This window comes from Gasterosteus aculeatus, chromosome 17 (genome assembly GCF_964276395.1).
Source record: "Gasterosteus aculeatus chromosome 17, fGasAcu3.hap1.1, whole genome shotgun sequence".
Taxonomy (NCBI): domain Eukaryota; kingdom Metazoa; phylum Chordata; class Actinopteri; order Perciformes; family Gasterosteidae; genus Gasterosteus; species Gasterosteus aculeatus.
Window position 1 is genome coordinate 18747515 of NC_135705.1, and position 22189 is coordinate 18769703.

At 49.0% G+C, this 22189-nt stretch overlaps 2 protein-coding genes across 5 annotated transcripts; both read right to left on the reverse strand.

Moving 5' to 3' along the window:
* Positions 1-90: 90 nt before the first annotated feature.
* cfap57 (cilia and flagella associated protein 57) lies at positions 91-9062 on the reverse strand. Of its 4 annotated transcripts, none has more exons than XM_040203682.2 (21): positions 8533-9062; positions 8117-8433; positions 7763-8013; positions 7362-7527; positions 7136-7288; positions 6706-6839; positions 6318-6483; positions 6113-6226; positions 5211-5423; positions 4737-4910; positions 4180-4341; positions 3802-3957; positions 3100-3193; positions 2816-3006; positions 2538-2711; positions 2284-2442; positions 1945-2088; positions 1432-1548; positions 905-1039; positions 635-778; positions 91-542 (listed from the first exon to the last, which is right to left on the reverse strand). In XM_040203682.2, the coding sequence occupies exons 1-21, from the start codon at positions 8687-8689 to the stop codon at positions 417-419; spliced, it is 3447 nt and encodes a 1148-aa protein (XP_040059616.2). In that variant the 5' UTR covers positions 8690-9062; the 3' UTR covers positions 91-416. The 4 variants fall into 4 exon arrangements, with proteins under 4 accessions (XP_040059616.2, XP_077948632.1, XP_077948631.1 ...); XM_078092506.1 differs by having other exon boundaries at positions 1945-2016; positions 4806-4910; positions 8533-9051; XM_078092505.1 differs by having other exon boundaries at positions 4806-4910; positions 8533-9051.
* Positions 9063-9452: 390 nt separating this feature from the next.
* Positions 9453-21498, reverse strand: efcc1 (EF-hand and coiled-coil domain containing 1). Its single transcript, XM_040203689.2, has 8 exons — positions 20628-21498; positions 19574-19983; positions 13091-13224; positions 12630-12765; positions 12270-12426; positions 11125-11283; positions 10811-10880; positions 9453-10666 (listed from the first exon to the last, which is right to left on the reverse strand). Exons 1-8 carry the CDS (start codon positions 21291-21293, stop codon positions 10539-10541), a joined length of 1860 nt encoding a protein of 619 aa, XP_040059623.1. The 5' UTR covers positions 21294-21498; the 3' UTR covers positions 9453-10538.
* Positions 21499-22189: the final 691 nt, after the last annotated feature.

Here is a 22189-nt window from a genome sequence, read left to right on the forward strand (position 1 = left end):
CTGCTCGAGAGTTTATCCTTTTTACAGTTCAATTCCTCTATATTCTGGAGGTTTTTACTGGGTTTACAATTCATTTCAGATCCCGATTCATTCAACATTTAAACTTTATTCCTGTATGCAAATCTATGACAGATTTGATGCTGCTGCGCATTCACATTACATTTCAGCACGCCTGCATAGAATCCCCGTCTTAATAGCCGCCATCGAAACAGAAACATCAAATCTAATGTTATTGCGTCTTTAACAACCAATGAATGACTTTGTGGTGAACATGTGATCGAACGACGAGTTTTGTTCTCCCCACAAAGCGTATTTTATATTTGAGCCAAACTAGTGTTGCTGTGATGAGCTCATTTTGCACGCCGCGTCCCTGTTGCGCGTGTTCGGGCCCCTCCTGAGGCCCCGCCTCCTCCGCTTTAGGGCGCGGCGCGTCGGGACCTCTTGAGGGCGGCCAGCCGAGCCGCGTGCTCTTTGACCTGCGCCCTCGCCGCGCACAGCTCCTTGCGCAGCTCGTTGATTTCAGCGATCAGAGTCCCTTTCTCCTGCAATCGCACGGCGCCGGGGAGGCAGGAAGTGGATGAGACGCAAGGTGCTGGCAATGAGTCCGATAAGAATCACAGGCTGTGGGTCGTACCTTCGTGATCTTCTCGTAGGCCTTCTCATGCTCCTCAGAGGATCTGGCCAGCTTGCTCTTCAGCTTGTTGACGGCCTTCTCCTGGTACTCGCGCTGGAGGCGGAGCGTCTTCTGGACGTCTTCATCCACGCTGCTTTTCATCCCCTTGGAAACACACACACACACGCACACGGTTTGCGCTGCCGCGCCCCCTTTTCAATGGGACTGGAATTATTCCAGACCTCTGTTTGTTGGCTTGAAGAACCTCGGGTGAAGGTTCCACGCGCTCACCCCGTCGCCCGGCGCCACGTAGCGGGCGTGGATCGCCAGCACGCTCTCCTTCAGGCGGCTCGGCTCCTGGAGGAAGCCCACGCAGCTCTGGAGCTCCGAGCGGAGCCGCTGAAGATGCGTCTCCAGGTCCTTCGCCTGCTCACGGAAGGTTCGGCATACTGTTTGTCTTTGTCTTACAGAGAAGCTAGTGAGGTGTAGGATCTAAGCTTTTAAGGAAAGGGGGGTGGCGAGATACTGACCATATCCACTCTGTCAGACTTTGGACTTGTTAAACCTCCAGGCTTAGAAAGAGGAAACAGCTCTATCCGTTCAGCGCAATTATTCTACACGTCTGTTCAATAAATGCTTAAAGACGTTTGAGAATTTCAACATGGCTGTTATTTAGATAGAAAGACGACTTTCCCTCACAGGACGTCCGCTCCTCTGCTTTGTGCTGCCAGGGCTTCTACTGCAGGGGCAGATGTTCATGGGCACATGATGGGAAAGCAGCGTGTGTGTGTGTGAGTGTGTCAGTCATCGCGTCTCACCTTCAGCCTCCCCTCGTGCACCTCCTTATCTCTTGTCTTCAGTTTGAGCCCCAGGTCGGAGACACTGAGCCTCAGCTGAGCGTTTGTCTTGCCGATGCTCACCAGCTCCACCTCCAGCTGCCAGACAGGGAGACAGCTACGTCAGCGCCATGGGCTACGTCAGAGCGCGCGGCCCCCGCTGGCTAACTCAACACTCAAGTCTCTCCCACACGTGACCTTAGCAGCGGTTAGCATGCTCAGCTACAGCCAAGCAAGGTCCATAGCTTCCCAGCAGGGAATAAGGTGAACGGGACTATGACAGGGACACTAGATGGGGGCCTTTACTTCTACCGGGACCGGGTTGCAGGAGGTCTGTTCAGACCACAATAAAGAGCAGCAGACTGCAGGAGAGAGGTGATACACAACAGTTTGTGATGGAACAGTGTTTCCCCTGCGTCCATTCTACAGCGTTAATACCTTCTGCTGTTGTGTTTCACCGCACATGCACACACACACACACACACACACACACACCCGATGGATGTGCTCCTTCTTCTCGTTGATGTCATCTTGTTGAGGCTCAGTTTGCTCCTTCAGCTCACTCAACTGGGAATCGAGAACAAAATTAAACTTTTCCAGCTCCTGGTTCTTCTGCTTCAGGCTGAAGATGGTCTGGTCCTGCGTGTGGAAATGTTAGATTTAGTGCAAGAAATGATTTTTTTTATTTATATGTTGACTAATACAAACATTTAGGTTTTGCTTTTTTATCTCCACATCAGTAAATCACAGAACGTTTGACTCCAGAAGAACCCATGGGGCCGTGTGTAATGAGCAGCCGGTCATCATTCCTTTAATCGTGATCTTTGAATCCACCTTGTCGTTGCTGGTTTGTTCGTGTCCAGAGATCTGCCGCTTCAGGTCCTCGATGTCGCACTCCAGGGAGCGGATCAGCCCCAGCAGCTTCTGCCGCTCCTGCTTCAGCTTGTTTACATCCGAGCTCCTGTCATCCATCTGTCGCTGCAGACTGTGGAACTGGGATCGCCGCATCGTCCGCCACAAGGGGAGAAGAAAAGCAGATTTAATGGAAGCGGGATGGAGGGGAAAGGTGCAACAGGAGCCGCGGCCACCTTTTGTGTCACCAGATCGGTTTCTCTTCTCAGATTGGTGTTGGTCTCCTTCTCGCCGTGCAGTTTCTTCTCAAAGTTGATCTGCGCGTCGTGGCTCCTCCTCGCCTCATCCTCCTCCACTTGCCTCAGGAACTCTTTGAACTTGCGGGCCTGCTGCTGGGATTCCTCCTGACGCTGCACAAAAGGAACGCAGGAGAAAACCAGTGTGAAGGCACAGGAGCGCGGCCGTGTCCCCCCCCCCAGAGGCCCTTCCAGCTGTGCTGCTCCTTCCGACCGACCTGCAGCAGCAGCTGGGTCTTCTCCTGCAGCTTGGCCTCGGAGAGCTGCGTCAGCTCCTCGAGGGACCGGCTTGTGCTCTCCTCTGCCGCCCTCAGCCGCTCCTCGTAGTCCTCCTGCATCCTTCGGTGCTCACGCTGAAGGTCCTGGTACCTCTCGTGCTCCACAATCAGCTTCTGGCTGCAGGAGAACCCTGTGTGAGGGACAGACAGGGGGGATCCTTGTAGACACCAGGCTCCTCGCGGCCTCCTGCGCGTTGCTGACGCCGATCCGCTCCACTTCTTACCCAAATCCTTCAGCTCCTCCGCGTGTTTCACGGCGGCCTCTGAGGAACTCTCCTGGTGCTCTCGGGCATGCTTTTCCATCTCGGCCTTCGTGGCCTATAGATACAGACGATATGGTGAAAGGACAATGAAGGCTTTTTTAAAAGATGGGGTAGGGCCTTCATGGCACAATGTATATTATTCTGTATTATACTGTAATCTGTTATCAGCGCTATCTATGTGTCTGTCCCACAGGACTTCGGCGAATCACAGGTCATTTCAGCAAATGCCCGTGCACGTCCCACAAGATGGTGAAAGCCTGATTAAACTGCGGAATCTCCCAGTTGAGTTAAAGTCGCTATTGCAGCATTAGCACACGTCTACAATTAGCAGAAAGCTAAACTATTGGCAACATTTTCTGCCTTAAACACTTTGCCGATGTGTTTGCATGAAGTAAGGTTATCGGATGGCGTTTGAAATGAATGAGTGGTACTCGTACAGCATACAGGTTGTATTTTCTAGTTCTGGAGGATTTTATTTTACTTTTTCCAGAACACCTGCCTATCCAGTTTTAAGTTAATACAATTGAGACTAGAGGGTGGTAAGCTTCATCGGCTTTGGCTTCCATGATGATTTAAAAACATGCCATTTGAAAGTAATGGAGTAATTAGTGTATTTTGGCCCGTCACTCCCCCTGTATTGAGTAGATTGGAAGTGGAGCAGACCTGTTGCATTGTCTCCAGAGATTCTATTTGCTGGGTAAACGTCTCAGAAAGCTCCTTCATCTTCTCATTGTAGTTCATGTCCTTTAGGCGGAGCTGGTACTCGTTCTCCATCTGCAGCTCCTCCAGACGCATCTTTAGCTCCAGCATGTTCTGCGCCTGCAACACAGACCGACCGCCAACGTTAACTTGATTCCGTGTGGGGGATGTCCCCATATGTTACTAGCCTCTTGCTAAGGGAGTCACTTAGCAAGGTCAATAAAGACAAACTGTATACATTTTCTGCTAAGTACCTCACACCAATACTGTGTTTCTTATCTCATGTTAACGTACTGTCACCTCAGCATGTTTAATAAGAACTGCACACACACACACACTTACCTTCTCCTCCAGGTCTGACTTGGTGACAAGGATCTCCTCAGTGTGGATGATCTGCCTGTGGCTCTTCAGGCCTCGGCCCTCCTTGTCGATGAGCTTCCACATCAACAGGCAGCCGTCCTCCGACACCGAGAGCAGGAACTGGTCATCGGACGTCATCACCATCTGACGAAACGCGAGGTCGTCGGTCAGTAGGACGGACTTGTCGTTGTATGTCGGACAAAGGTTTGACCTGCTCGAAATATTCCAGTGCTTAACTTACAAAAAGGTGAAATCGGTATCAGCTAATGTGGATATGAGAGAATTTGCTCTTCTGTTCATCACCTCATTATATATTATATATATATACATACATTATATTATATTATAGATATAAAATTCATTTAAATAAATACATTTAAGAAATATATAAAAATAAAATAAGTGTCAGCTTTCATTAATTAATGCCAATGGCATATATATATATATATATATATATATATATATATATATATATACATACACACACATACACCCAGCTTGATACGTCTTTGCTTAGTGTGTGCAACATGTGGAGCAACCTTAGTGACGGGCTCACAGTGAGCCTGGTACACGGTCCATTCCTTCTGAATAGGTAGCGGGTATTTAACTGCTCTGATGGTCCCACTAGAAGTGCCGGTGAAGACGACCCTGCCAGAGTGAGACACCGTCACCGCGGTGTGAGCTACTTCATCGGCCGGAACCTCCCTCAGGACCTGTGGGGCCCATGAAATACTCCGTATTCGGGCAAACGGTAATGGATTCATTATCTAAAGAGTAAATATTTGATACTAAGAGCAGAGAAATGTGAAGAAGGCCTTTATCTGAACTAATACTCCTTGTTCCTTCCTGCTTTATAGCAACTATGCTGCAGCATTGTTGGCAAAAGATATAAAACGGTAAAAAAAAAAGGTCTGAGACCGATTTGAGCCATGTCTCATACTGTTTCTTAAGGCTCCCTCCCACATGAACAATGCAACAATGGATGGAACCTCCAAAGCGCTGCTCCGGCTCACCTGACAGTCCTGGATCTCCTTCAGTGTGCGGTCCGATCCCACGGCCAAGATGCTCTTGCAGTCCGAGGAGAAGGCGACGTCTGTGTAGCTGCAGGACTTGAGGACGCTCTCAGACTCGCGCTTGCCCGTCTGTGTGTTCCACTCATACACGCCGCCGTCCATCCCGCAGGACACCAGCCGGCTGTCGTCCCGGCTCCATTCAACGGCTCGCACCTGCAAAGGAGCACGGAGGCGGTTGGAGAGGCGGAGAACTGCGCAGAAGAATCCCTCCACGTGTCAAACGGAAGACTGATTGGCGACTGATAGTGCCCGGAACATGTTGGTGGCTGCTAGGCTAAGCTAGCTGCAGAGGACCACCACCGTGTCCCTAAAAGACAGTGGTTTGGAAAACGTCCTGGCTGAATGTGGAGATTGTTGAGGACAGCAGGAAGAGGTGCTAGTTCATCATGTTCCACCTCCGAGATAATCACGTGTGTGGAGTTTGTTTAAAAAAAAATACAATTAAACAACAGTGTATAAAGTACACAGTTTCTAAAGTGATTACTCATTAATTTATGGGATTTAGTCTTTAGAAGAAAAACTTTTAATCATAATTAATTTAGAATAATACATTTCAAAATGTGAGAATAATTAGTACATTTTTAATGTACTAATTATTGTACTAATTATTATATATAATTAATTATAATTATATAATTTAAAAAAATATAATAATTAAAAATAAAAAAAAATAAAAAAATAATACTATATATATATATATATATATATATATATATATCAAATATTATAAATAGGTTAAATAATAATAATTTTTTTGTCCTTAGCTGCTATTTCTATTTCTTTGTAAGTACATTGATGGGGATCCATTTTGACAATAAAGATGCGTGTGACCCTGAACACACCTTCCCATTGTGGCCCTTCAGACTGAGGACGTTCTCAAAAGAGGTGACGGAGTAGATGTGGATGACGTTTCCATTGACGGCTGCAAACAGGTGGCCGCCGTGGCTGAAGGCACACTGAGCGGCAGAGAGGGACAGAGATGAAGTGAAGCGGTGAAGAGGTGGGCGGAGCTTCACGTGGCTGCCACCTGACCCGCGCGTAACCGACCTCTCTGCAGCCGCGCACGCTGAACTCCTTGATGGCGCGAATGTCGTCAATGAGCAGGTTCATCAGCCTGAGTTTGTCTGAAAAGCCCACCAGGATGAAGAGGCCAGTGGGGTGCAGAGCCACGCTGTGCGCCTCCTCCTGGAACTCCTTGTACAGCTCCAGCAACCTTAGGGACGACACCCAGGGAGACGTGGTTCCAGAGGTCCACGTCTTTTATCTCATCCGTGCAATGAGAGTCAAAACCTGGACTCATTTTCTCATTCAAATTCAACGCGAAAGTGTGTCGGAACTTTTGACTTATTGCTGTATGAGCACAACTCTAAAGTAAAAGATGCCAACAACAGAGATGAAGTAAATCCACAGCGGCTCATGCGAATTAGTCTCTTACTTTGTTTCGTAGTTCCAGATGCGCACTGAGTGGTCCAGAGAGCTGGTGGCCACCAGGGGCTTTCTGATGCACACCGACACACCGGTGATGGACTTAGAGTGGAAGGACTGCGACAGGAACTCAAAATGTTCCTCCTGACGGGTAGAGCAAGGAAAACAAAGCCAAGCAGAGGATCCAAAGTCAAGGGGGAAGTTGCTTTGACGTGTAAAACGTGGAGGAGTGAATGTGCCGTGGAAGCAATGGAAGGGGGACATTGGATAAACTGGTATATGAATATATACATAAAGCCCTAGAGCGGTCGCAGCGGTTTACGTTTTGAAATGCTTGGCATGACAATGCTGACATGCATTAAAATGCACGCTTAACGCAGTGCTCTCGTGGCAATGAATGAAGAAGGCGCCAGTGGCGGTGCAGGCGCAGCGGACGTTACCCGGTTGATGTCCGCGGGCGAGAGGCTGAAGCTGTACAGCTGTCCTCTGTCCGTGCTGACGGCCAGAGTCTGCTCTGCTGGACTCATGCACATGGTGTGGACCACCTGGCGCGGAGCCGGACTCTGCTCGTTGCAGCGTGGGTCTGCTGGGATCTGAGAACACACCGACAGGCATGTGAGGACTGTGAAACAGAGTCTACGGTAACCGGGGGCGATGAACACTCACCCGGATCTCCCTGCTTCTTCTGTAACCGTCCTCCTTATTCCTTTCAAAGAGACAGACGGTGCCGGGACCCAAGGAGCATGCAAAGCCCCTGGAGTGGGACAGAATGGCTGTGATGCGGGGACCTTCACCCCCTTTGATGTCTCCGATCTTCTTCATCTCCACTTGCCTGTGCAGTGAATTAAATGATTAAATTATGGAATAAAAATGAGGGTATTCAGCAAAAACAAGCAGATCAGTTTATAAGGAGGCACCAAAACTTTACTGAAACATTGGTTCGAGTGAAGGAACCAAGGACACCAGCAGGTAGTCTGCCCCATTATGATCAGTCAAGTTAAATATAGTACTAATGTTTATAATCCAATCTGTTTAATGATGTTTAAAGAGCTCCGTGATCTCCTGACCCGTCACACTGCCCCTGTGGAGCCACGTGGATCTCTCTTCGGAGGTTCCCCGACTCGAACACCAGCAGCCTGCCTCCGTCCGTCCCCGCGATCACCCGCTCCTCCGTCACCCAGGCGTGGCACAGGAAGTTGACGGACTCCACCTTCGGCGCGGCGCTCTGCTTCAGGGTTCCGTCCGAGTAGCGCAGCAGCTTCAACACCCCGCCGCCGCTGACGCATATCTGCGTGTTGTTGTGAGGGCTGAAGCTGACCTGACGTCACGTGAAAACACAAACCACGGGGTCAGAGCGCGCGCGCCTGCGAGACGCGCACCAGCTGGGGAGGGAGGGAGGGGGGCGGCGCCGGGTCACTCACCTGGGTGACGTAGGCGTTCGCGGTGCCGGTCCTCGCTGTTGCCAGGACTTTCTGCTTTTCCCAAAGCCAGAAGATCAGGGTCCCGTCCGGACCCCCCGTTTGGCCTATCAGGTACTTGGAGTCGGGTGAGAAGGCCATGCACGGGAACTGCTGCGCGTGCACGTCTCCCGCGGTCAGCACTTTCCTCTTCCGGCCCTGCTCGTGCTGCAGGTCGAACACGGTGATGGTCGCCCTCTGGCCGCGCTCCTCGGACACCGCCAGGTAGCGCCTGTTGGCGCTGATGGCCAGGGCGCGCATGCGCAGGCTGTCCTGCGAGGCTAGGTGTGTGGGGGGGGGGGGACAAACGCAGGTAACCGTGACGCAACCGAAACAGGTGAACGGGAAATGACACCGCGTTAACGTTTCCGAAGCGTCACCTGGAATGAACCGCTGACTCCTCTGGGCGGTGTCGTAGCACACGCAGCTGTTCCCGCTGGGGAAAACCACCGTTTGCTCGTCGAAGAAACACAAGTTGTTGCGCACACCTGTCCGCAGGCCGCAGGCGAAGTGAGGCTGCGCGACGACGGACGCCATTTCTCCCGCTGGTTTTCAAAGTGAAATGATTGACTTCTACCGACCGCACGAGCTGCGCTCTTTTGAGAGGCCGAAAGAGGCACCCGCGACTGATGAAAACCGCCGGACGCTAACGGGTGCGATGTGAGTCCCGTCGCTAAGCAACGGAGTGTGTCCCGCGAGAAGATGAAAACGCCTTTAAAGAGCCCGCTCTTCTTCACCGGCCCACTTCTCTCCATCCACCGTGTCAGCTGCTGTAATGTTCCCACCTGTGTTTCTTTATCTTTACCTGGACATCATACCTCACATTGCCTGGGAAACTGCTCTTTTTCTTCTGGCCAGTTTCTGCGTCTTTCTTTATCACGTCTCGCGGGATTTCAGTCGGTTGCCATGCGACACAACTCAACAGCATGAGCATTGTGGTGTGATGTAAGGTCATTTACAGTTTTGAGTCACTTGTCTACTTTACTCAAGCATTAGCATATACATATATCTATAGCGCTATATATAGCCCAATATCTTATTACACTGATACTTCATACTTGTATTCCAGGCCTGTATTAAACATTCATTCATCATGAATCATGCTAAATAATTGTATAAAATATAAGCATGGTCATAGATTACTGCCCAACAGTAAATCATTTTGAAATAGGCAATACAGTGCAGCAGAAAATCCACTGGTTGAAATGTATATTAACAGAATTTGTGTTGGAGTTCTTCTAGAGCCTGCTACATTTAGATACATATTTATACAATATAAAATAAATCCCAACAATCCAGATTGCAAACGTTAAAGGCTTTAATGGCATGTTTCAATAACACAAGTGCGTGTGTTTTCGCATTAGAGGACGACATTTGACATGTTTCATGTATCAGGATGAGCTGAATGTCTTAAAGAAAAAGGCAGTAGTCAGTATCCGTGGTGAGAAGGGCTCGTTGCATGTTCGTTTCCCCAACACATTTGTACATTTGTTTGTCTGTCATCATCCCCACAAACCAGCATTCCAGTATTATTACTATTGTTTCTTACTGCAATGTTATCAAATTAACTACACCCCATTTAGAAGTTCTGACGGCGCCTGATAGAAACCCAACTAATTATGCATTTAGGAAACCAGTATCGCCTCTGATACAAAAAAGGTACAACTTCAGCACCAGGACGTTGACCTTGTGGGCCAGTCAAACCAGCTGACACTTGTTTTACAGTATGAGGTGAAAAGTAAAGTTTTCAAAGGTCACTATTTACATTTGGATTGGTCCTGTTCACATGACGCATGCAGCTCTGAGCGATGAGTACCTGAACGCAACGTCACACATTACGGAGACATCGAGAGGGTCGCAGATCACGCACCAACGATGAAATATGAAAAACTCATTCTGGCACGTCCATTATCTCAGTCTGATATGAATTGTATTCTCTGTTAAGCTTCAGACTGAAGAGCAGCTGAAAAAAAAATAGCCGGAATTATTTTGTCTGAGTTATTATACATTCTTTTTTTATCTCTGGAAAGTTTAAGCAGGTTTAAATTGACTTAAGGTACATTTATTGTGTTAGCAAGTCAGCAAGAAATAAAATGTGAACAATCCTTGCAAGACTTTTTTTCACCTATAATCAAGTAATTAGTAAAGTAACTATTTGGATTGTTTTTTAAAAAGGGCTTCCGCATAAAGAGAGCAAGGTCTTGAAAATACAGGTCTATGCAGGAATTACGTTAATATGTAATAATAATACAATACAAGTTCTAGATTGATATTCCCTGATAGATAATAGGGTCTGAGTACGTGAGCTACAATATAATACACTATGCACAGGAGTCCTCTGCAGCGGCTGTGGGAGCGCCGTTGGCCCGGCAGGAGGCGCCCTTGATCAGCACGAGATGAAGAGGGCGTTCCCCGACCGCTGACTCGGCCCCAAAGCCCCCCCGGTGGACAGGACCTCACAGGCGGCCAGTTCGTGGTAGAGAGCGTTTAGCACCTCCACGATGTGGGCTTTGCCTGCGCGGAAAAAACAAAACGCAGCAGATGTGACCGCTGAGGGAACCGCCGGCGCCGCCGCCGGGGAGCGTAGTTCCGCTAATTCATTATGGCCCTTCACAGGCCACAGTGGGGCTTTTCATTGGGTGTGCGTGCTCCACTAACCGTGCTGCGGGTCGCTGCAGGACCCCAAAGTGCTGAGCAAGAGTTTCCCGAGGGACCGCCGCGAGACGTTCTGAAAGAGAGAGAGAGAGAGAGAGAGAGAGAGAGTCAGTCTCAAATGAACGGTGCTGGTGTACGATGTCTTTATTCGCGGCGGGTGTCTTTCTCTCTGTCGGCGTGTTTCACTGTGCTAAGAGATCCAAACAGTACATCGGGGCCATTAAATGGTGTAAAATAACAACTACATGTTGCCACCGGTAGCTTGGACCCAACAACCCAGTGGTGTCCGATGGACCTTGCGTGCCGACGGGACTGACCAGGTCCCTGAGCTGCTGCAGCAGCTGCAGGATGTCCATCAGCTTCTCCTCCACCAGCGACAGACGAACCCTCTCCGTCTCCAGCATCCGCAGCTCCACCTGGAGCAGCTCAGTCTCCTCCGCCTTCTGCTGGAGCTCCTGCACCAGAGAGTCCTTCATCTGGAAGACCGGAGACACACAGGTTCGTGTTCATGTTAATCGTCTTTTTATTGATTTGTTTTTGATGAATTCATCTTTCTTTTTTCATTTTTTTCATGTTGCACATTTCGAGGGCCGCTCAACTATGAAAATGGTTTCGGACCAGTTACCTGTCGATTAAATAATGGAAGCATTGGCTCATCGTCTTTGAACAGCTAATCCCTGCTGAGTTTTATCAATTCATCCTCATTTATTCAGTTGATGAGAAAAGGTATTTTTTAAAGGACTAATGCTATTAACACGAGATATATTCTCAAGATTGACATCATTTGACAAACCAGGGCAGCTGGATGTGTCATGAGGGTACGTTATTGCCTTATGGGCCTTATTAAAACCACATAAACACACCCAATGTAAATGTTTGTCAGATGGGGGGCTGGAGTGAGTCTTTTAGCCCACATTGTACCGTCCGTCTGTCTGGAAAATCCCTGCAGCGCACCTTTACGTCTCGGGCATATCGAAGGACAAAGGTCTCGCCCCACACATCCTGCGCATAAACAAAGCCTCACAGTCGGGACTTTGTTTGGCTTTAACTTTTCCTCTCGGAGCGCTTAGAGGTTCTGGGAACACGTCACGTCACGGCTCCCCTTCAGCCTTCCTGTGTTGTGAAAACACTGCTCGACTGTAAAGGGACAGCTTTAATTGATCATATTCTTGCGGGACAAAGGGGGAGTGTTTCCGCGGTCGACAGCTGCAAACACACCCGCCCACACACACACACACACACACACACACACGCGCGCGCACACACACTGGAGGCTCTGGTGCTGGAGGTTTGATTAGGTGTAAGCTGCAGGATCGTGCCACTGGCTGTGGTTCGGCCTTTGAAGCCCTCCACTTCCATAACAACCTTCACCAGTCCTCTCTAATCCAGTGACCCCCCCCGTGTGCGCTCGTCCTGAGAGAACACACTCACATGACGGGGGTCGGAGGTGAGCGGCCCGTACCTGGTCCATGTCCATCTCCGCCTGGCTCTCCTTCGCCTCCAGGTGCTTATGCAGCACGGTCACCCTCTCCAGGAGCTCCAGCACGGCGCTGCAGCTCTCCTCGCTCCTCCAGCTGCCGTAACTGGACATCCGCTTCTTCAGCGCCTCGTCGTGGCACCTGATGAGAGGAGCGACCAGTGCATTTTACGCTCAACGCCAAGAGTGTAAATGTAAAGGAGTTGTGGTCAGCAGGTTTAGTCCGGAAACGTTCGTCTTTAAATATTGCTGAGCGAGCTTCCCGTGCCGTGGACGGCACGCCGTCTGCCTCTAGCTCGCTGAAAGACGCTTTGAGAAGTCAGCGATGTCATCAGGCGGTGCTACCTTTCCCCGCAGCGGGACAGCCTGGTCAGGATCCTCTTCACCTCGTCCACCTGCCGCTGCTGGTCCTCGGTCCACTTGTCGTCCTCCTCGTCAGACGCCGCCTGGCCCTCCACCGAACGAAACAGCTGCTCGTCCACTAGACGCCACAACACACCGCCATTGTCGTCACTATCATCACAGACGGGGGGGACTCGAGCTGAGCATCGGTTAGTCGACGGAAATGAACCGCGGGCCGCTTTGATTGGCTGTTTTCAGCCCAAAACGCAATGGTTCCAACCGGCGTGAGGATGAAAAACAAGCGATAAGATCTCACACGGGCTTCGGAGAATTGTTACTTTTGACATTTTGACTATTTTGTGACGTTTACAGGGGGATTGCCTGCTTATGGAGACTTTCCTTTACCATGTAGTGATAGAAAAGCACTTTGTGAGCCCCGGTGGGGTCGTCTGTAAACATCTTACTTTTGTCCGGCGTAGTCATGGCGCGCCCCGTCGGAGAACACCGGTCGTGTTGGGAGTCCGACCTGCTGCCGGCGCCCGGCTGCTGCTGCTCCACCCCCGTGCCGCTCGGGGGTTGTAGTTTCGACACCTCCAACCTGAAAGAGGAGCACGGCGAGGTTCAGTGCAGCGTTCCCGACTGGCGAGAGCCGCAGGGGCCCGGCCGCTCTCGCTCCGGTTTGCACGGGGAGAAATCAAAGAGAACATATCAAGTAACACAAGGCGGCGTGTTTTGGGCCACATCTACAACCGCCATGATAATTTCATAGGGGCCTGTGATGTCGTAGGCCAAATCTGGGTGGGGTAATTGAAGCCAGACATTGCATCTTTGAGGCGTTCTTACAGTAAAAGTGGGTCAGTGGTAGAATGGCGCCGTTGCTCTGTTGCTGTGCAGGAGTTTGCTCGCAAGATGTGAAGTGAGCGCACACAAGCTGAAGCCGGCTGGAACAAAAGACTTTTTTTTCAGTCTACAGACGGATACTCTTTTGTTCTGCAGGGCATGTTTTCTCCCGACGGTCAAAAAGCACAAACGTTTGTCACTTAAAAAAAACAGAAAGAAAGACGGAGAACGTCTCTGTAAGGGTTTGAGTTTTCAAGGTTTCGCCTGCCGTCTGCTCTTTTGTGTTGGGGGGGAAATCCGATAGGGGGCCTTCGTAAATCACGGAATAAGTGTTTCCAGATGATGATGTCTTGCCGGGAAAAAAAAAAGAGAAAAGAGGTTTTTTTTTTTTTTCAACAGCCTGACTGAGAAAAGTCCCAGCGCATGCTTATACCCTGTTGGCACGAGGCAGACTGTACGCCGTAAAAAATATCCTTGCGCTCTGCATCTGTGTACTGCTTTTGGGTTTCTTTGCACAAAAAGCGGGTGTGAAAAACGAGTGACTTCACTGAAGGTAAATAGTCGTTGCACGAGTTCAGGCATCAATCAGAAGAGTCGTGTTTAAGTTAGCGGGGGCCACGGTGGGAGGAAAAGGAGCAGAGGGGGGGAGGTTCACAAGCGGCGGCAGCTGCAGCCGGACGGACATGGAGATGGTGCACGGACGGGAGAACGTGCACACAAAGCTTTGCTGGTTGCCGTGGAGACACTCTGACTGGAATGGGGAGCCTTTTCAAAACGCGGGGCTCTGGCGTGACTAATTGCACTTTGATTGACGGCGGTCGGCGGGAGACTGCCGCCGGCGTCCGGTGAGCACTGTAGCGGGGACTTGAGAGGTGAACAAAGATGCAGAAGTAACACTCGCAAACTGTTACATGAAACGAGGTCTGATTTACTTCTGACTGCCTCAGATTCAGACCACCTGACGGTGATTGGGCGGAGCATGAGCGCAGACACCTGGACGTGGTCCAGGCAGACCTCCTGGAGGAGGGTCCGAATGCGGGTTGCAGCTGTCAGAGACAGAACTCTGATGTATTTTCATAAGCACATTGCATACGACGTTGCACATCTCACCGACGATGTTTAACATTTTCCACAACTCGTAAGATATACAAAAATTGGACTTGTGCCAACTAAGTAGTATGATTGTACTGTGATGAAACAGTGGCGACATCATCGCTGGTAGTGATGATGCAATCTACGCATTAGCTGCACCAATCCACCAGTTAAAATACAAGGTGAGAAGTTACTCATCGTGAATGCGTCTCAGAATTACAGCCACAGTCTCCAGGTTGCATCGACTGCATTCTTATCAGTCACATTGCTGCCATCATGAACCCACATTGCTGACTGTGCTTCTTCCCTGGAGTCGGTTTGCTTTCCTGCCCGTATATCTGATGGTGGTTGTATCCGCCGTTATAACTTTAAAAACAATCAACACATTTTGTTGCTTGCTTTTCGTCTCATTTAAAATACAAAACGTTTCCTGAGCCAGGCAGACAATCAAGGGAAAACTTGCGGTGTTCATACTTAGTTTGAGGAAGTAGTGGAGCAAACGGAAAAATCATTTGAACGCTTCCTGGAGAGTCTGTATTAAATGCTTCTTTTGGCTCATCTGAAGACATTAATATGAGACTAGAAATGATTCTGAACACCACATTCAGAATGGATACGTATTAAGAGTTCAAGAAAGAAAACACATGTGACTAAATAGTAACTTATCCTTCACTGTGAAGGAAAAATACGTGTTATCATTCCTACATTATTACAATAGTAATCTCAGCACAGAGAACATTACAGAGCGGTATAATAAATGTACAGTACTAAACCAACGTTTGGACGAACTGTTTCACTGAATCCAATGAGAAAATGCGTCCAAGCTTTTGGCCTGTGGGGGGGCGAGAGGGCAGTCCAGATGTTTGTTCTTACAGCCGGGACACCCAGAGTCCTCCCTGTGTTTATCGCAGCGCGCCGCTGAAGTGAACTCTCCGTTAACACACCGCTCCCCCGTCCCACCGCGTCTGCTCCCCCCGTCTCCCCCCTCGAGCAGTTTCCCATTTCAGGTGTCATCGGTCAATGGCGGTCTCCTCCCTGTACCTGAGCTTGACCTTCTCGGCTCATCGGGGGCCCCCGGGGGGTCGGGTTTGCTCGAGCTGACGGATTAATCAAGTCCCCTTGGGTCACGCAGTAACAACGAGGGCGCTTTTCCGGGACACGAATGAAGCAGCTTTAGGGGTGTGGCGATTATTCAGCTCTAGCTGGGGACGACTGGGTAACATTTACACCCATTGTAACCATTTACCCCCACCCCCCCAAAGCCAAATAATTGAGCGTGGGTGGCACGAGTTTCATAGGATATTTTATATGCGATGCATTTCTACTGATGTCAGCACACCTCCAAACCAGAGGGATGGTGGGCAGCGCCTCAAATAGGAAAACGAGCCCCTTTCTTGGCCAAGTGGTGTTTTTCAAGGCTGGTCTCTCTGAACAACAGAAGAGGCTGCAGAAGGCTGCACGTCGACGCCGTCCTTCTCCACATCATTTAGAAAAGGGGGTCAGTGCAGCAGAGCAAGGCCGGGAGGTTATGCCCCCCCCCCCTCCCTGGGCTGCCTTCAGGGGCCGGGGTTAGAGGCATGCACAGGATAAATCATTGGAGAAAAAAATAGCTGAGGGGGAAAAAAAAGTTGAGTTTTGAGCTTGCATGTGCTTGGCTTTCATCGTCCACCTGGAATGGAGACGATGATGAAGCTGAATGCAAAGGTTTTAGATGAGTTTAATGGGTTTGCGTCTCTCCTCTAGTTTGGAGCACACCCGAAAATCAGAAGGCGGAAGGCTGAATGAAGCCGTTCCTCTCTGGAGGACCTCTCAGAAACACGTCCGTCATTTTGTGAACAAATAGTTGAGTGTTTGCTCCTTCCTCCAGATGGTAGACTTTCCCCCCCCTCGCTTCTTTTTGTTCCCAACCGCTGTGCTCCCCATTGTCTCATCCCTCTAACCCACAGAGCCCAACGTGCTACAGTGACTTGACTTAGACTCCCTTCACCTTCCGGAGTAAAATACGGAGCTAAATGTGACACTTTTAGATTAATTTCACATGGCAATGACGTCAAAGTGCTGATCTACTCCTGTCAAGAGTCCCGGCCCTTCCTCTCTTCAGAAGTACAATCTAAATAAATCCCAGACGTGTTACGCAACAACACCCACGGATCTTAAGTTTCATACCAATGACTTTTTACCTTTTAATGAATTTTTTACCGATTTCTGCTGGGATGTTGACGGAAAGGTCAAAAAGTGAGTTTTTTTAGGTGGAGAAAATTTCACCATCAAATTATGAAAACCCCTAAACGGGTAATCATAGTCAACGGTGAACAGCCACCTCACAAAGTCCACAGCAACTTGTAATGCGACTTTCCGGCAGGTTGCAGCCGACGAGCAGAGACGGTCATGAAGCTGAAAAGGACACTTAGTCTCTTTCTTTTTACCACACTGACACAGAAGGCCGATGCGGCGGCTTCTTTGAACATTCCAAAAGGAAAATATTCTCAGTGGTGCACTGATGCCAAAATTGGTGGCTGTTTTAGCGGGTTAGTGCTCATAGTTAGTGCACTAACTCCATAAGTAAGATGACAACAAAAAGATGACGCGCAGCAAGACGCCAACATCCGTAGCGAGCGTACACCTTCTATTCATGGTGATTAATGATTAAAGTCTCTTGTTGTCTCATACTAAGTGAATAAAACAAATACACACTATTTGATGTATTAATGTTTTCCAACCCGCCTTAATCTGCAGGAGTAATACTTACAGCAAATGTGCTGTAAACTAAAGACACTTCACGATTTAATTAACTTGATACTATTGCACGAGGAGCTGCAGGAACCCTGCCTAAATAAACCACATGTAAACTCAGACATCTGACACAAAAGACTTCATTAAAAAGCTAACGAGGCGTTTTACATGGAAGTTCACTTGCCACCCCCCCCCCCCAGCACATTGGTTAATGCCACTTCATTGTAAAGCGTCCCCATAGCAAGATCCCAAGCCAGACAAGACAAGACGGTGTTCTGCCTTCTTACTTCACCCCTCGTGGTCGTGCAGTTCAGAGAATTAGATCGGAACATGTCAATTTTTGGTGACTTTTAGCGATAGCAAATGCATTTGGTTTTTTTTCCCCAGATCGACCAACAGTGTCCCGTCCAGCACACAGATTTTCATACTAATCAAACGACCCAGACTTTTGGCTCAGAGACCCACATCCCCTGATGTGAAAGGCATATAAAAGGTTTTAAGCAATATGTGGAGGAGTGAAACTGGCACCTTGGATGAGACGTAACTGAGCAAGCATCGAGTCTTCCAGGGGCGAGTATTCATGGAGCCCGGTTGCTAAGCTCCATATAGGATTGGGGTGCCTATGTGGTATTGTTCCTTCGCGAGTGGAGTGAAAGAAGTGAGCGGAGAGATTGATGAGAACGGTCAGTCCGCTGAGGTTCTCACTCAATGGAGCGCGCGCTTGACAAGTCTGGGATTCTGTGCGGTTGAATTATTTGCCATGAGGGTATCAATGGTTGGGCAGTGAAAAGACTTTAGAACGCAGTCCGCATGGATTAGTGGAGTTTATAGGAACCGTACTGTGGTTGGAGAATGTGTTATTTAGAATCACCTAAAGGTAGGTAGTAGTGTTAGTGTCTGACCCCACGGTACCATGGGAGTAGTACTTTACTCGTATGGGTCTGGTTGGATAGGGCTGTCTGTAGAGTCTACAATAACAGTAGATGTGACAACTATTTAGAGACATCTGCTACCTAAGACAGCCAGACCTGCAGACACTGATTATATGGTTGGAACAGGGACAACAGATGCAAAGATAAACATTCAACCCAATGGCTTTGTACTTTAAACAGTCCAATTACACCCTTACTGCCACCAAAATGAATAGTTCCCAACAGTAGCGGAGCTCAGGCGGACCGAGCCGCCACACACGACGCCTGTTAAATAGACTAAAACGCAACATGTCTGAAAATTGGAAAAGTAAACCACATCAAGCCTTCATAAGCGGCATGGCAGAGCTTTCCAGGCGTCAGGCCAGAAGTAAACAAGGGTGAATTTACTCCAGGATGGATTATAACTCATTATGTCTCATTCTCAAGCAAAACATGCTTGTCCTGCTCATGACTTTATGAACAGCGGGACACTTGTTTTGCTCAGAGTTTGACAGCTGATTGGACATGATGAAGTGGTTTCAAAAAGGGCCTAGCCTGTGCCCTTTCTCTGTACCGCTAATTTTAAGTTGCCAGCTGATATAATGGAAATTGGTTATATGGGGAAATTCTACCAAAAAGTAAAGAGAGAAGAAACTTCAACTATTATTTAAAACTGATGATAAAATAACATTTTATCATAATAAATTGAGATTTATACATGTTTAAAATGGAGATCCTCAGAACCTGCTGTGAAACCACCTCCTTAATCTCTCCTATATGAAGCCCTGAATACAGCGATTTTACCGTGGCCATCTTGGATTGCGGCTATCGCCATGTTGTTGTTATCACAACCATATTTGGAATGCAACGTAATGATGCCGTATGCTGCTCTGGTGGCAACAGCGACATGTCAATCACAGTAGCCCACCCCTAAAGCAAGCCCTGCTTCATGGTCTGGTTTACTCTAAATGGACCATAATGCTGCATTGAAGAAGACTTGAAACGGAAGATTGAGATCATAAACACATTTTCCCCAATATTTATGAACGGAATGAATCAGTGAGAAGAATAAGTTATTATTTTCTGACAGACTTCTATAAAATCGGACTTCTTTTTGCCACCGGAAGAGTCGCCTCCCGATGGTCAAAAGAGAGAATGCAGGTTTTAAAGCACTCGCGCCTTGACTTCACTTTGCGGTTGCTGCCTGGTCCCGAAATGAATAAATAATTGTTCAAATGGAAGTAGCGGACAAGACTTTTAGGGCGTTCTCTCCTCACGGATATTCATGGTGTTAATCGCTACACGCTAACAGCAATGAAAGTAGTAAAAAACGAAACGACACGTGAGCTGCAGTTTTCTCAGGATTCTCACCTGTAGAAGAGGAGCTCTGATTCCAGCTGGAGGACGAGCCTCTGTAGTGTCGGCACATGGCTGGCCTCGGCCTCCAGTTCCTTCACCTTATCCAGGCCGCTGAGCAGCGCCTGCCTGGCCTCCTCCACCTTCCTCCTCATGCCCACCTGCTCCCTCTTCAGGACTCGGTTGCATTCCTCCAGGGTCACCACGGTCTGCTTAGAGGTCCACAGCTCCTGCTCCAGTCTCTGGTTACACAGCATGGCCTCCTCCACCTGCAGGTCTCTGGAGCTGCGCAGCAGTTCTATCTCGTGGATGATGCTCTGCAAGCTCTTCAGGTTGCTCAAACTCTTCTGGGCCACTTGTTTCTGGTGGGCGGCGAGAACGCCCTCCTCTGGCTTATGCTTTGAGTGGCGCTTCCATAGTCCTACCTGAAAAAGTAGTGCAACGAGTGACAAATGGGCACCAGATGTTCTCTACTAACTAAAGATTGCACCTCCGTGGTCACATACCTGTAAAAGTTGTAATTAATGTTTTTTCTCAATCCTCTAATAGAGCATTTATAAAGGTATTGTTAAAAACAACATCAGTAAAATGTCATGCATTGTGGAAATAAAGCACAATTTATTACGTTGATTAAGTTAAGTTTTAAGTAATGCAATAAATAAATAATTGACACACAATGGATCACTCATGAGCTATAACCAGAACAGGTCTCTTGTTATTTGTTCTGTGATAATCAGATCCTTAATTAATCATCATTATCATTAATGAGAAGATTATGATTATGTTTGTCACTAACAGAGTCCGCCGATGTTAAAAACACATGGAGTGACTGCTTTTTGTGGCTGGCTTGGAAACCTGACACCTGAAATTGTAAATTGTTGTAATAACATTCACTAATGCCTTGTAGATCCGTTATGAGCTGCAAATCTTGTCTTGACTGTCTATTCAGGACTCCAGCATGCTGGAGCCCTAAAAGCCTTGTTGCCTCATTTCTATAATTCTATTACACTTTCAAAAACTTAAGCAGGGCTTTGTGACGTCATCCCCGGTCCAACGCTCGTGCTCCCACCTGCAGCGCCAAGCAGCGCGCGTCGCTGCTCTGGAGTGCGGCGCGCATGTCCTCGATGAGCTCGCGCAAACTGGCGTTCTCGTCCTCCAGCGTCGCTACGCGGTCCTCGGCCTCCTCCAGCGCCACTATCTCCTCGTAGCACTCCTCGGTGCAGGAGGCGAGCCTGCGGCCGGAGGCGTGGCGGCCCCCCGAGCGGCGACGCGCGCCCTCGCACAGCAGCTTCTCCCGCCGCCTCAGGGGGCTCCGCAGGCGGATCTGAGTCTCTATGTGCTCGCTGTCCTTACCGACCAGCAGCCGGCCGTCCTCGTACTGGCGCCCCGCCTTGGTGCTGAAGTACCCGCACAGCTTGGCGTGGAAGTGCCTGAAGGTGAGCTCGCCGGGCAAGTCTTCCAAGACGCCGGCGCACTCGGTGTCCTCCGAGTCTTTGTCCAGTCCCAGAAGTTCACACAGGACGTTGAAGTCCTCCGCGGGGATTTTGCCCCCGCCCTGATAGTCCATATGATGGAAAATCTCCTGCAGGTACTGGTCCAAGCCGGTGGCCAGAACTATAATCTCGTTCTCCACTCCCCGGTCCAGTCCGTAATGGTACGCCAGAGTGCTGACCACCCATTGCGTCCTGCGCGCCGGCCGGCTGTACGGATCAATGGAGTCTACTGCGTCCATCATTCCCACCGAGAAACACCATATTTCCTCAAACTCAACGCGGTTACTTTGTCTCTTCTAGCGTGGCCCCGTGTGTGCGTGTGTGTGTGCGTGTGCGCGCGCGCTCGTGTTCATCCTCTCGGGCAGAAGCTCGACGGCGGAGTGGCGCAGGCGGACCGAGGCGTGTGTTAAAAGACGGAGAACATTTGAACGTAGCACTGCCCCTCCGAAAAGAGACACCCCCCCCCGCCCCAGTGTGTCCCAACCAGGACTCGGTAACATGCGCGCACAGCCCGCTGCAGGGGGCGCGTGCTGCCGTTCGCCATGGGTGTAATTGCCACCAGGTGTGTAAACTTGTGTCGCTCGCTCGGTTAAGATGTAAGATGCCCAAGAGACTAATAGCGACTATTTAGACTTTTTTTTATTTTTCAACAGAGGAATTTTAACTGCGCGGGCTTTTACTCAGGGTGCACTTTGCACCTTGTGTTGCCCCCTGTGACCAAATACCAGGCAGCTTCTGAACCCAGGCCTCAGGTAAAGGTACCAGTGTACAGAAATCGCCGACTCCAACTAGTCGAAGTCCGGCTTGAAAAACAACAATGTAAGTTACTCGTTATGCAGGATAGACCATTTCTGACTGTATATACTGTACAATGTTTCTCCATGAGATGTAGTGGAAGTATGATGTGAATACAATGGCAATACTGAAATACACACAGTATGTGCATGACACAAATGTTGATAAAATACAGATTTCAATCAATCAAAAGTACCTCAAAAGTATTGAATTGATAACGCACGTCAATATATGTTCTTTGTTGTATTCCAGGACGGCTCCTCAACCGTGTTCATATCTTCTTTATTGTAAATAGTTTTATTATATTTTCTTTACAACGGCACAGCCTGTATTGTGCCAGTTA

Bases quoted from the DNA above. Each gene is read 5' to 3' on its own strand.
- cfap57 (XM_040203682.2), bottom strand. From the start codon at position 8,689: ATGGCGTCCGTCGTCGCGCAGCCTCACTTCGCCTGCGGCCTGCGGACA. The intron at 7,289-7,361 runs GTGAGTGTTCAT...GTGTGTTCTCAG, and splicing joins GAAGAAGCAGGGAGATCCGG to ATCCCAGCAGACCCACGCTG. The intron at 5,424-6,112 runs GTGTGTTCAGGG...GCTCCTTTGCAG, and splicing joins TGAAGGGCCACAATGGGAAG to GTGCGAGCCGTTGAATGGAG.
- efcc1 (XM_040203689.2), bottom strand. From the start codon at position 21,293: ATGATGGACGCAGTAGACTCCATTGATCCGTACAGCCGGCCGGCGCGC. The intron at 12,427-12,629 runs GTAGCACCGCCT...TCCTCTCATCAG, and splicing joins CTGTCCCGCTGCGGGGAAAG to GTGCCACGACGAGGCGCTGA. The intron at 10,881-11,124 runs GTCAGTCCCGTC...TCTCTCTTTCAG, and splicing joins TGCAGCAGCTCAGGGACCTG to AACGTCTCGCGGCGGTCCCT.